At 37.1% G+C, this 14,975-nt stretch overlaps 1 protein-coding gene across 1 annotated transcript in view; it reads right to left on the bottom strand.

Annotated features, from left to right (window-relative positions):
• The window catches only part of atp6v1ba (ATPase, H+ transporting, lysosomal, V1 subunit B, member a), a 29,646-nt gene that overhangs the window by 2,178 nt on the left and 12,493 nt on the right, over positions 1-14,975 (bottom strand). The window contains exons 5-13 of the mRNA XM_079832942.1: positions 14,893-14,970; positions 14,047-14,186; positions 9,902-10,003; positions 9,086-9,183; positions 8,878-9,001; positions 2,105-2,255; positions 939-1,021; positions 393-497; positions 161-290 (exon numbers count right to left, since the gene is read on the bottom strand). Coding sequence (XP_079689068.1) covers positions 161-290; positions 393-497; positions 939-1,021; positions 2,105-2,255; positions 8,878-9,001; positions 9,086-9,183; positions 9,902-10,003; positions 14,047-14,186; positions 14,893-14,970 — 1,011 coding nt within the window. The remainder of the gene's footprint in view (positions 1-160; positions 291-392; positions 498-938; positions 1,022-2,104; positions 2,256-8,877; positions 9,002-9,085; positions 9,184-9,901; positions 10,004-14,046; positions 14,187-14,892; positions 14,971-14,975) is intronic.

Here is a 14,975-nt window from a genome sequence, read left to right as displayed (position 1 = left end):
GTCTTCCCAAAGTTTCCTTTCTAGTGCAGACGTGAAAAACAATTTAACTGCTCCCCAAAAAATGGTTAAAATGGCAGTTTAAACATTCCTGCTTAATTCAAACCTAACTAGAGTGAATGTGCCCATGCAGTAATGCAAACCGCACACTAGGGGTTTGTACCTTGAGCAATGAAATTCTTTTCGAACTTCTGCAAGAACTCCAGGTACAGCAGGTCATCTGAGGTCAAAGCTTCCTCACCCACCACAGCCTTCATAGCCTGAACATCTTTACCAATGGCATAACATGCATACTATGGGATTGACAGAGAAACAGAGCGAGAATTAGAATGAAGAAAGAAAAAAAAAATTCACATTAAATTGAATTCTGTTGTATGAACATTCAATTTCTTTACCAGCTGGTTAGAGACATCAGCGTGATCTTTGCGGGTCATGCCCTCTCCGATAGCAGATTTCATCAGTCGAGAGAGAGATGGCAGTACGTTGATGGGTGGATAGATCTTTAAGTGGAAAAAAAGAACACCAAAGAGTACAGTTTTGAAGAAATATATGTTCATATTCATCTGGGAATCAAGTGTGCAAGAACGTGTGAATTTACTCCGGTATAGTTTGGAAACAAAATTATCCTCAAAAGTGATCTTGCAAAACCTTTCTTAAGAAACATTAGAGGATATCCTTGTTTATAAAAAAAAAATCAACTAAATACAATATATCAATAATTAAATATATACCTACATAAATAATTAAAACAACATCTGAAATAACTAAAATAAAATAACTAAATAAACTAAAGAACAATAAAGAGTTTCAAAGAAACTATATTCTAACTTCACAAATGAAGATGATATTTATTCCAATAAATTGATGTGTATGAAACATTAATGGGCCCTTCTGTACTTTTGTATCCCTCTCATCTTTTTCCTAATCACAAAATGTCTCACCTGTCTGTTATGCAGTTGTCTGTCTACATACACCTGTCCCTCTGTGATGTATCCAGTCAAATCAGGGATCGGATGGGTGATATCTGTGTGAAATGGAGAAAATTAGGAATTAACAGATTTATCTTTTATCTTTTCTTATTTTTTTTCAGCCAGAATTGCTCATTCTAGTCATAAATTGTGATGTGTATTAGTTGTTCATTTTGTTTGAAGCATCTGAGGATATTAAATGGATAGTTTACCCAAAAATGAAAATTCTATCATCAGTTACTCACCCTCATATCATTCCAAACCTGTAGGAGTTTCTTTCTTCTGATGAACACAAAAAAATATATTTTGAAGAATGTTAGTAACCAGACAGTTGACCACTGACTTCCATGGAATTACTTTTTTTTACTTTATCTGGTTACTTGCATTATTCAAAATATCTTCTTTTGTGTTCAGAAGAAGAAAGAAACTCATACAGGTTTGGAACAACACGTGGGTGAGTAAATGATGACAGAATTAGCATTTTTGGGAGAACTAACCCTTTAAATTATGTATTAATATTGTGATGTTGTGATGGTCAAGATAGAAGGGCAAAGAAAGCAAAAAAGAAGAAAGATGGAGGTTTCCTGGTGCTGCTATAATGGGGAACACCCATTCAGAAACACACACAGGTCCTTCACAAGGATGTTTCTATAGTAACCAAAGCCATCAAGAGTGCTAGTTACTGGGCGCAGTTGCGGTGTCCAGACAGAACACAAAATAAACACCTAAAAGAACTACATAATTAATCAAATAACTATATAAATAAAACTAAATAACTAAAACTACTAACTAAATATATATATATATATATATATATATATATATATATATATATATATATATATATATATATATATATATATATATATATATATATATATATATATATATATATATATATATATATATATATATATATATTTTTTTTTTTTTTTTTTTTGTATTTTTTTCCACCAGGCTGAATTCTAAGTTTGATTTCAGAGAAAAGTAATAGCACTCTTCTAAACAACTTGCACAATTTAGGATATTTGAGCCGATGTTTATAGTATATTATAGTACATTGGTATATTAATTAATGTTATATAAAAATAGGTCTAGAGTCTAATTTAGAAAGCTAATAAATGTGTATGTGCTTGTACCATCATTAGGCATGGTTAGAATGGGGATCTGGGTGATTGATCCATTCCTGCCCTCCACTCTTCCAGCACGCTCGTAGATTGTAGCAAGATCAGTGTACATGTAACCTGGGAAACCACGACGACCCGGCACCTCTTCACGAGCAGCAGACACCTACAACCCGCAAGACACATAAGGACAGAATTGGTGTTTAACATCATGACAAGAAGTTCTGTGTGTAAAAAAGTTTTCCATTGTCTCCACTGAGGTTACACAGAAGCATCTTATAACAATGAAGTTACAAAAAAAAACGAAAGAGTAGCATCTGTTCCACACCAAGCGATCAATGACCATTTCAATGATCCATTTCAAGCCGGTCAAAATGAGGTTAATTGTTTTCTACTTGCTGCATCTGCACACCGAGGCACTTTTACAAGCAGAATATACACTCAAATCTTCTCCCAAGGTTAAAACGAGTGTAGACACTGTTCTGAGCATCACCTTTCCCAGGCTGAATGAGAGAGGGAGTTAAATGTTAACGCTCCCGTAGCTCTTTGGAAGTGGCTGCCAACCGCAGAAGCCAAGGCAGGCAGCTTTGATAAGACTGAATGTCTCCCAAGGTTACAGAGGCACAAAGGCAGGAGAGAATGGTCCTTTCACATGCACGCAAATATTTAGAATGAGCATTATGCATTTGACACGTTTAGACATCAAAAGATCTTTGTGGAACAAAAATGATAAATCTCTGGCATGAGGGTGGAAGAGATCTGCCAGGGGGAAAAAAAAGTATCTTCAGGAGGCTGAGGAACATAGTCGAATTAATCTTATTTTGTACTAATCTTCTGTTTATATAACGCCCACTTGTATATTTGGAATGGCATACAGCCCTACTACTATATATGTCGATTTTTTGTACGCATGAAGTGACCTAACAGATTTACCAAAATGTGCCATATATAAACAGAGGACACTGTTTGAAATACAGTATTCCTAATGCAACACACTACATTTCCTTTATTCTTCCAGTGTGACAAATAAACCAACATCAACCTTGAGATAGAGAGATATATAGATATATATATATATATATATATTAGTGCTGTCAAACGATTAAAATATTTAATCGCGATTAATCGCATTAATGTCATAGTTAACTCACAATTAATCACAATTAATCGCACATTTTTATTTATTCTAAATGTCCCTTGATTTCTTTTTGTCCCATTATTTTTTCTTATTTTAATGCTCTTATCAACATAGAAAAGTGGATCGGCTTGCTTTGTTCAAATGTTTGTTTTATTGAAAACAACATTGGCATACTTTAGTGTTCGATTTCACACCAACATTCTCACTTGGAGCAAATAATCTCACACAATGTAACACTGCCCATCAATAAAAGGGTGAAACAAATACTTTGTTGCACAAACAGCCCCTTCAACAGCCCTTTCTAAGGGATCAAAACAGGGTGATACAAAATAAAATTACAAAGTGCACATGCAAGGTAAACTAGGACTCCGCCTATAGTGCAGTTAAACCAGGGGTCGCCAACTAGTGAACTCCGGTCCGAATCCGGACCGCGAGATGCGTCCATCCGGACCGCGAAGCCTTTTGACATAATGAAACAGTTAACGTTGCAATGCTCTCTGTTACTACGTTCAGACCCAGACGCGCGGTCAAGCATGCAGTGAAGAAGAGACTGATGGTGCGCTCACACCGGACGCGAATGACGCGACATGCACGCCGCTTAATCCGCGCCGCAGAATGTCTATTTGCGTCTTTGCATTGACTTAAATCACTCGCGCAAAACGCTTCATTCGCGTCTGGTGTGTAGGCTACGCACCATCAGAGCAGAAAGCAGCGCTCAAGACAAGCACTTTTAGTTGAAGACCCCTGAGTTAAACCATGGCTTAATACGTTTCTCATTTCGGCGTCTCACGCTTGCCATCCAAGTCTACTCTTTTAATGGCCCAAACGAGTGCGGGCAGCCGCAGCGTGCCTGATGTTTTGTTTCCGGTCTAGCTACATCCGGAGTGGTGTTGTAGTTTTTCTAACGTTACTAGTTGTTGCAACAGCATGTGAAAAAACTACAAAGTTTGTTAGACCAAAAAGAACGTTAATCTCGCGATAAAAAAATTGACGCCGTTAAAATAGGTTTGCGTTAACGCCGTTAATAACGCGTTTAACTGACAGCACTAATATATATATATATATATATATATATATATATATATATATATATATATATATATATATATATATAGGGCAGATATTACTTCTGGTTCATTCATCAAATAGCAAGTGGAAGGTCAGCAAGTTGAGCACGTTGCATTTTGGAATAAAGTACAAAGCGTAGTGTCCTCTAGTTGTATGCTACACATTTTGCCAAACGTAGTACTGTAGGCCTTTGGATTTTAAGCATAGAGCAAATTTGCACAGTATATGTATATTACACATATATTGCAAATGTGCACATATACACACACACACACACACTGATCAGGCATAACATTACGATATTATTCTAATATTGTGTTGGTCCCCCTTTTGCTGCCAAAACAGCCCTGACTCGTCGAGGTATGGACTCCACTAGACCCCTGAAGGTGTGAAGGTATCAAGATACACACACACACACACACACACACACACACACACACACACACACACACACACACACACACACACACACACACACACACACACACACACACACACACACACACACAACATTTACAGCAACAAAGCCAATGTTTTTTTTTGTTTAAAACACGATTTTTACACTTTGGCAGATGGTGCTGAAATTCATTCATTACGATTGGACACAGTGGCTCTTCAACATAAGCCACACAGGAAACATGATACTAACCGTAACGCTGGCCATTGCTCCAATACGGTTCCAAATGTCAAGAGGGTGTTACTGTGCTTTTGTTTCCTGAGCTTGTGCTCTTTTATAGCCCTCATAGTCATTTTCTGTTTTTTCACTGCTAAACAGTTGGAATATGATATGACAGCAATGGCTCTGGACATGCAAAGTATTGCTAATCAGAATTGAGAGGGTCTAAGTAAGGTTGTCATTTACATACATATATGATATGATGTAAATGTGTTTGCTGTGCATCTAGTCTAAAAAGTGCACAGTATAATGGCTGGCAAATTATAAAATGAAAAGGAAACCAGACAGAGAGATTTAGGATTATTTACATGACAAGGTCAATTATGCTTAAGCAGGTATGGAATTGAAATGGCGAAGAACATGATATATCATGAAACAGGGCACTGGAAAAATCCCTACAAAGCAGAGAATGTGTTGCAGATTTGTTTGCCCTTGCATCTAATAGAAAAACCTACTGGTCCCTTGAAAGCTTTCATAGCTATAAAATGTCAACAGGAACTGTTTATATGAGGTACATGTGCATTATGCCTCTGTAAAAGAGACCTTCCACCATGTTTGTTGAAAAGGCTGAATTCACCATAACAAGATTTATTAAATAAAGACATACATGCTTAAAAAATGCATTGAGTGAGTTCTTATAGCTTGTCCACTTACCAATATAAACCCATTGGAACACTGAAATGGCTTCAGTTTATTCATTTATGGCCACTATAGTTCACAGGGACATTTTTCATACTAGAGCAACATTCATTGGGATGTCACATACTTATTTCTTTTGAAGAGGCGCGGGTAGAAGCCTGAATCATTTGATGCCACACGAGAGATAAAATGTGACCAAAAGAGAAAAGACGACATTTTAATTACTTAATTTTTTTTTTTTTTTTAACGCAGATTTGCAGTTATCATTTTGTGCCAATATGTTGAATTTTGGGGTAAAAATCATACCCTATATATATTGTATTGTTATATATAGTATTGTCAACTCATCAATTAAATATTTATCTTATATTCTGCATAATTGGTTGTTTTTAAATAAACACGAACAAAAACAATTTTTAGGGCTGGACGATATGACTGTATATACACTGAACAAAATTATAAACGCAACACTTTTGTTTTTGCCCCAATTTTTCATGAGCTGAACTCAAATATCTAAGACTTTTTCTATGTACACAAGAAAACGTCTGTTTCTGACAGTTTGTGCAGAAATTATTTGGTTATGCAAACCGATTGTTGCAGCATGATAATACACGGCCCCATGTTGCAAGGATCTGAACACTATTCCTGGAAGTTGAAAACATCCCAGTAGTTGCATGGCCAGCATACTCACCGGACATGTCACCCATCGAGCATGTTTGGGATGCTCTGGATCGGCGTATACAACAGCGTCTTCCAGTTCCTGCCAATATCCAGCAACTTCCCATAGCCGTGTGGACCAATATTCCACAGGCCATAATCAACAACCTGATCAACTCTAAGCGAAGGAGATGTCTTGCACTGACTGTTTTTTTTTAGTCATGCATTTTATCATGGAGGATTTCTTAAACATAATATGTAAAAATTTGTCTTGTTCTCATGAACCCAATCTCGTGTCTCGTCTCGTGAGATAATGTCTTGTCACACCGCAACAAATCACGCTTCTCTGTTTGTCCAACATCAGTGCCTGATTTTACAAAAACATCTACTGGATGAATAGGCAAAAATTCCCACAGAAACAAAATCTTGTGGAAAGCATTCCCATTTAAGTGGAAGCTGTTATAGCTGCAATGGGGGGAGAAACTCCACATTAATGTCCATGGAGTTTCCCCAAGCTGTCAGCTCCGCTACAAGTTGGAGCGGTTAGTAAGGTCTCCACAGACAGTGCGTGTCCTGAGCAAGATCTAAATCCATATGAATGGCCCGTTCAGAGCATAAGCAAGAAAAACTCACTTTTCAGAGTCACGCTAGTCTGCAGTCTAGGTACTTTGCTGCGATAGTTGGTGTTGACGCTGTTACTACCGGTGTTCTTGCCCACCACGGCACCACCCCCACCGTCGTTTTGATTTTTTTATAGTAGTAAAAATCATTTAGTTCAGTTAGTGAACAGACACTACAATTAAAAACCGAACGCGCAGTGCGAGCCAAACAAGAGTCACAGCACAGACCAGCAGGAAGAGTCAGATTTTATTCATCACGAGAGCGAGAAGCTGAATGACAAGATGACGGCGGAAGATTTGGTTTCAATGCGAAATATAAAAGCATTTGTCAAAGTTTGTCATTATACTGTTTTATTGATGTGTTTTTTCATCAAGAATAACAATGAACCCACCATTCAAGCAACCCGCCCCCGAATTGGCACTAATTCTAAAGTGAAAGTAAAATGTGCACGGCCATTCAGGAGTAAAATGTGCACGGCCATTCAATGAGCAGATTGAGCGTTTTCAGGGACACGCAAGGCATATTAAGTTATGATGACTAGGCTACTTTTATTATTAAATTAATATTACAATTCATATGCCCCGCAATATTTCACAGCGCATCAACGCATAAACAAAGCGCTGCGGTGATATAAAGATTAGTTAGATTAGCTTACTCCTCATTTTTTTAAAAAGACTTGTTTAACACGAAATACTTCTTGATTCACACTTTTTTTTTTCACAATGGGCCACAAGTGAAATATTAAGAAAATAAATTTGATTAATCTCTCATCGTCTCTAAGAGAATATGCGTCATTAAATCAGCGTCAGATTGCCATAAGATTGGTTCGTTTTTACTTTCTGTAGTGAATAATTGACTGGCATTTGAGACTTCTTCACTGGCATAGCCTAACTTTCACTCAAAGTTTGCACATTGTGATACGATATCCACAGCCAGCCTTCATGGTTTAATATGCAAATATTTTCAATATTGCGATGTGGCTTTATTCTTTTGGTCACGCAAAAATTATGGACAAACAATGATTTACATTTTGAGCGCATAATTTCCTGTGATGGCAAAATTAAGTAGGATAAATTATTGAATAAAATAATTGCTAAATTATTAATTATTTATATATAAAAAAAGAAGGTAAATAAACAAGTAACAAGCAAAATTAAACTAGTTTGCTTAATTTCTGCAAATACTTTGCTGATGCAGGTAGGCCTACAAAAAAAAGTAATCTTGTCCCCCCTAACTCAAGAGTCAAATGTCACCCATGTTAATGTCTATGTATTTAGAATGCAATGTTATTAAACTCCCTGTTGGTGTAATGGTCAATTGTCCCAAAACTTGTGTCCATATAGTGTATTTTAAAGTGTAATTCATTTCTGTGATGGGAAGGCTGAATTTTTTGCAGCCATTATTCCAGCCTTCAGTGTAGTTCAGAAATCATTTTAATATGCTGTAAGAAACATTTCTTATTATTATCAATGTTAAAAACAGTTGTGCTGATGAATATTTTTGCAGAAACCAAGGTACATTTTTTCAGCACTCTTTGATGAATAAAAAAGTGCACCGGATTTATTTGAAATCGATTTTTTTGGTAAAATGTTTAAAAGTCTTTACTGTCACTATTCATTTAATATGTCTTTGCTGGAGTAAAAGTAGGAATTCCTTAAAATAAATAATGAATATAAATTATTTAAAAAAAATGATGAGACTAGTTTAGTATAAAAGGAGAAGGGCAAAATAAACAAAAATAAAACAGTGATCACTATGCATTTTTGCAATATGGAAAGGAGTAGCTTAGTTATTATATTCCACTGAATAAAAAGGCATATGAATTTTGAGCAACAGAATTTTCCATTTAAAGCAAATAATGAATTATTTTTGGAAATTGCTATTAAAACCCACTTAGCTCAAAAATCTTTCATTTTCAGTTCTTGCATTTTAGTTGCCCTTTGCATTCATTATGTAAAAAATCATTTATCAATATGATATGGTCCTCACCTCTCTCAGAGCCTCTGCATAGGAGCTCATGTCCGTGAGGATGACCAACACGTGCTTCTCACACTGATAAGCCAGATACTCCGCTGTAGTCAAAGCCAGACGCGGGGTGATGATGCGTTCAATGCTACATAGAAAAGATTCAGATAGTCAATATGTTATACAAAATGCATTACATAAGAGGATGAAGGTCATTTAAATGAATTCTTACGTAGGGTCGTTGGCCAGGTTCAAGAACAAGCACACATTGTCCATAGAACCGTTCTCCTCAAAGTCAGACTTGAAGAAACGTGCAGTCTCCATGTTGACCTGGGATTCAAACAAACAAACATACATACATGTGAAACACCAAACCAATCCAAAAGAAGTCCCTTCCTGTTTCACCAGCATCTAATGAACTAACAATGTCAGGAATTTCTTGCTCATTGTTAAAACAAAATCTCTACTATTTACTTCAAAATGACCTCTTGAAGAACACTTCCTGCTAAGAAGGAAAATCCTTTTCCATTTATAAAAGGTCTAGCATTTTGACCACCCGGCACATGAAATCAAGATATAGAGTTTCAGGGTGTCAAAAGCGAATGCATTAGCCATGATTCCGCACCGGGAGCGCAGCGGCCACAGGACACAAGGCTGGGTCCGTGACATTTCAAGCGCGGGTTAATGGAAGCCCTCCACACTTGAATACACAGGTGAACCTGACACCTGACGCAGGTAATACCTGTCTGAGAGGACAGACCGCAGCCACTCAGGTGACAATAACAAAGGTTTGAAGAGGAAGCAGACTAGTTAAGGGCAGAAGGTTAAGGTGGTGCTGAAGAGCAGGATTAAGTCACCTATGAGGACCAACATTCACCCACTCACACAAAACTGACACAATTTTACATTCCGTCCACTGAGAGGATCATTTTAGTCTCAGTCTCATGTATAGAGACATGGATGTAAAATAAGCATTTTGTTTGCTGTAAGAAAAACACAAGATAACACATACACTGCGGCAGAAATAAAAGCACAGAAAACCACTCACCCCCATAGCAGCAAAGACGATGGCAAAGTTTTCTGAACTGTAGTCCATCACATCTTTGGATTTCTGCACCAAACCAGCCTGACGACAGATCTGGGCAGCAATCTACCAGTCAAAAATCACAGAACCAATATTAGTTAGCCCTGTACATTTTTGATTTTATTTTGGAAATATCGAAATCAACTGCAGGCAGTCGATCCTTTTCCTATTTAGCACCTAAACTCTGGAACAGTATTCCAAGCATTGTTCGGGAAGCAGACACGCTCTGTCAGTTTAAATCTAGACTAAAAACACATCTCTTTACTATGGCATACACATAAAACACTTTTTCAACTAAATGATTGTTAGGCTGCATTAACTAGGTCAGCCGGAGCCGGGAACACTTCCCATAACACCTGATGTACTCGTTACATCATCAGAAGAATGGCATCTACGCTAATGATAGTCTCTCTGTTTTATCCCAAGGTCTACTGCAGTCAGCCGGATCCGGGCCGTATCCAGCTCAGATGGTGGACCTGCGCCCAGACAAGACCAACGCATGACGCTGAAGTGTCGGCAGAGACCGTGTCAATTAGACTCCCCCTGAAATTGCCTCATCGACACGGCATCCTCAATAAACCCATCTCCGGCTTGATGACTCCGATTGTTCGAATATTACAATTTAATAATTGTTAAATCGATATGTCATCCTCAATAAACCCATCTCCGGCGCGTTGCCTCCGATCTTTCGAATATTGCACTTTAAAGCCGTCACAGGCGTGATGACTCCGATATTTCGAATTATTCCTATTTAATAATTATTTAATCGACACATCATCCTCAATAAACCCGTCTCCGGCGTGTTGCCTGCGATCTTTCGAGTATTCCGATCTATTATGACCTCTGACCTGTAAAGTTGCAATTATTTGATCAAATATACAGTGAAAACAGTAATACTGTGAAATATTTTCTACTTTAATATATTTTAAAATGTATTTTATGTGTAGCTTAATATTTTTGTGGAAACCATGATAATTTCCCCCACCCCTGAGGATTCCTTGATGAATGCAAAGTTCAAAAGAACAGAATTTATTTGAAATAGAAATATTTTGTAAAATTAAAAATGTCTAATCCTTGCTGAATCCTTCAGCATCCTTGCTGAATACAACTTCTTATTGACCACAAACTTTTGAATTGTAGTCCTCTATACTTTAATTCATACTTTGTTTGATTTCCACTTTTTAAAAAAATCAATTCAATTGTAGATATATATTATATATAAAAAATGCACTGTATGTGTGTGTTGATGTATATTTGTTTGTGCGTTTGCAACAAAGCGATTAAGACTATAAGCATTAGGAATTTCACGCTTATCACTTAACGTAATGGTCCTGGACATCTAATCCGGCCTGACCCCTGACTGAACTCTGACCCTGAACACCTGTTTCTCTGAGTGGATAAAGCCGACTGTGACCCCATGACTCCTGTTTAATGAAACGAGAAACTTTTATATCACAGCACAGCGCCTTCATTAGTGAGACACTGAAACTCACTTTACACTTGGGCTGCTGGAAGTTCAAATCATTCAACCTTGGCTTTTGATCATATATTTTCATAACTGACAATCACTAGTTTTATTCTCTCTTCACATAAAAGTTGTCTTAACACAGGGTTTAAAATTACATAAACCCAGGGTTAAGCATAGTGTGAAAAGCCCAAAGTGTTGTGGTTTATTATCATTGCCTGTGTGTGTGTGTGTGTGTGTGTGTGAGGGTGTAAATGGGAATTTTCTTGTTGATGGTTTGGAGAGAACAGCTCTCTCGAGTGTTAAAATCACAGGGTGGAGTGAACCAGCCAGTGCTACTCAATGACATTCACACAAGATAATACTTATGCTAGTGGTAGCAAAATGTACACAAAGCCTAATTTGCCAATAACTAATTGTGCCACTTTATTGCATGACATATCTAATAAAGATGTGTAATATCTGCCACTGGACCTAAAAACATATTTTAAAGGAAAACAAGTTATGCCATTTAGATAAAACATTGTAGATATGGTATACATTTGAAATACATTTCAAAATGATTATGTACCATTCATTTATAATTGACAAGATATAACATTTACTAAATAAATATCCTGTTCATGTAAATATAGAACAAAATTGAGTGGCCCTGGGGGAAAAAAGTCCTCATGTACCCTTAAAACACTGCAAAATATACAGGCAAATTAAAACACATAACAGAAATAATAGTTATCATTATTAATGTTCTTCCTTAGAGTGCAGGGATGAGGAGAATCTAAAACCACTTACTCTGCAGATGCCACCGGTGTTTGAATGTTTGAGGCACTTGACTAAAGTTGGGTGCTGTAATTTTATAATTCTAAACAATATCTCAAAACAGCACCAAAACTGAGGGTGAAATGATGGCACTGAGGTTTAGAAATGATTTGACCTTGAATTACTAAGAACTACTTCACAAAACCTTCATCATCTGACTATGATACAAAATGGTAGAAATGATTGACCTTCCTACACCTCCGGTAAAAAATATATATAAATATATATATAATATATTATATAAAATATAATATCAGGAAATTTTCATTTTGAAGTGAACTAATCCTTTAAAATGCTCAACTTTACAGCAGAAAAAAACAAAAACATGTTTACAGCCTGGTACAAATTGTGGTTTTGGTCTATACAGCTAATTTTGCCCTTCATGACAACTGTGAGGGGGGTGAATTTTTTTATAACTCATTTGTTTACATTATATAAAGCCTTAAAGTTCTGCATAATTAAGGGCGTGGCCACTTTGAATGACAGGTGGACAGCCGTTTGTCTGCTGTCTGTTGGTCATCACGTCACCTCAGCTCCGCCCACGTCCCGCCTCTTTGCCCATTTTCTATTATCCGGGAGTGACGTGCTGCCAAGATGGCAACGGCCAGCTCGACCCTACTTTACGCTTCAAAACTGCTCTTCAGAATCCTATGGGTGTCGTCACGGACACTAAGTCCATATTTTTTCCAGTCTATGGTTAGAACATTCATTTTCCAGCCTGACAGCAGAGAAGTTTGGCAGCTTATTACAGCCATATCTGGTGGGCAGCTTATTACAAACAACTTATTTATGATCTTTGGGACAGAAATAACTAAAGCACAAGCACTACTTAGAAAGCCTTTGTAATACCTCACGAAAGGTTTTGAGAAGTATATTTTCATTTCTATTCATCTCCATAATTCATGTGATAATGAGCTGGTGGCAAAGAAATTGACAGTGACCTCTGCCCCAGTTCTTTGAAAGTTTGAGGAACAAATGTAGAGTTCTAAAATCATTTAGTTCAGGAAGGACATCACACTTGTCTTAGAATTAAACAAACCATGTGACCTAAAGCATGCACTGGACGTATTGATCATTACTAAGTGGTTGGTTTTGTTTGTGTACTCTAGAGCTCTCGAAATCATACCGGTTCTTCCCACATTCACACGAGAGGAGAATGTGATGAAACGAACCCTGACCCACCTCACAGTTTCCACAGAAACACCACAGGCTGAAATCAATTACAGATCCCTCTCAAATTAACGTTAATCACACAGCCTTGTCTCGCTCGCTCGCATAATACAGAAAATGGAACTGTGGCTGCCTCCGTGCTACACAATAAAGTGCCAAATTTGATCACAACACTTCAAATGAGGGAATTTAAATAAATCCCTCTAGGTTTCATTAAAATAATTAAAACACACTGGCAAGCAGCATGGTCTGTATTGTATCATCTGTTCCTGAATTGAGCTCTGGATGAACACGGAGCATTTCGAAGAAAGTTCAAATCTGGCTATAGCGGAATGCAAACACAAGGTGAATCGAAGTCCTGCTGAAACACCGGACATGTATGCTAGTTATAAAACAAAATAATGGTCAGACTGAACAATTATCTTATATAAATAATCTCAAAAGTGCTGTCAAATTTGTGTTTACATTATATATATATATATATATATGTGTATGTACTCTGTATAATTATTATGTATAATTATTATTATAAATACAAACTCATTCATATATATTGGGGTGGGTATATTATATATATATGAAAATATTTGTTTATACATTCCTGCAGAGCAAAAATGTATGTTGTGTAAAGAGCTACCCGTGCTGTTAAACACACCTCATTGTGCGGTAGTCCAGCAGCACTAAAGATGGGGATCTTCTGACCACGGGCAATACTGTTCATGCCATCAATAGCAGAGATGCCAGTCTGAATCATCTCCTCAGGATAGATACGACACTGTGGGTTGATAGGCTGACCTAAGAGGAATCAAAGGGAGAACAGAACAGCGATCTCACATAAGCGGAAAACATATCTGGTACTTGAGTCGACAAGGTACAATTTCTATTTCTAAAGATGGAAAATATTTTTTTTCAGGCAAAACTATCCACATTGACCACTCGTGGCAAATGATAAAGGCTTATATTTTATAAAAAATTTGTTTTCTCGTTAAGGCATATCAGCATGCTACACACTATTTGGAGTGGAGTGACCTTGAGGCCTGATCAACCTTTTATTACACCTCCTCTTATACGTTGGGCTCATTCAAATGTTGCTTTGAGTTACCATTGTATACCTTTGATAGCTCAAAAGCTCACCTTTGCCATTTCAGCTTAGCAGAGATCAGGGTCAGTAAATGGCTTAAAAAGCACACAAAAATTCCCATTCAACCTTTTCAAATATTCAAATACTAACAAGGAGGAATTTTAAGCATTTATGAACATATTGCTGGCCTTTCAACTAAGCTGCAGACAAACGGCGACAAAGAACATTTAACATGGCTCCTGGAAGGCTAATTGGTAAAGACCTTCTGCTAAATTTTAAAATAAGTTTGATACCAAAAAGTCCCCACATCTAGAGTAAGTGTGATCACAGTATTGCTCAGTCACTTATTCACCTCCCAAGAAGACGCTTGTTCCTGCAAATGTTATATAAACTTAAAAAAAAAAAAAAGAAGCCTCTTACCCATGATGTCCAAATAGTCCTCAGCCAGAACAGTAGGACCCCGGTCAATGGGTTTACCTGACCCGTTGAAAACACGTCCTGAA

This window comes from Gobio gobio (assembly GCF_949357685.1).
Source record: "Gobio gobio genome assembly, chromosome: 13".
Classification (NCBI taxonomy): Eukaryota; Metazoa; Chordata; class Actinopteri; order Cypriniformes; family Gobionidae; genus Gobio; species Gobio gobio.
Note: the sequence above shows the minus strand (reverse complement) of the source record. Positions and strands in the feature narration are given on the sequence as shown.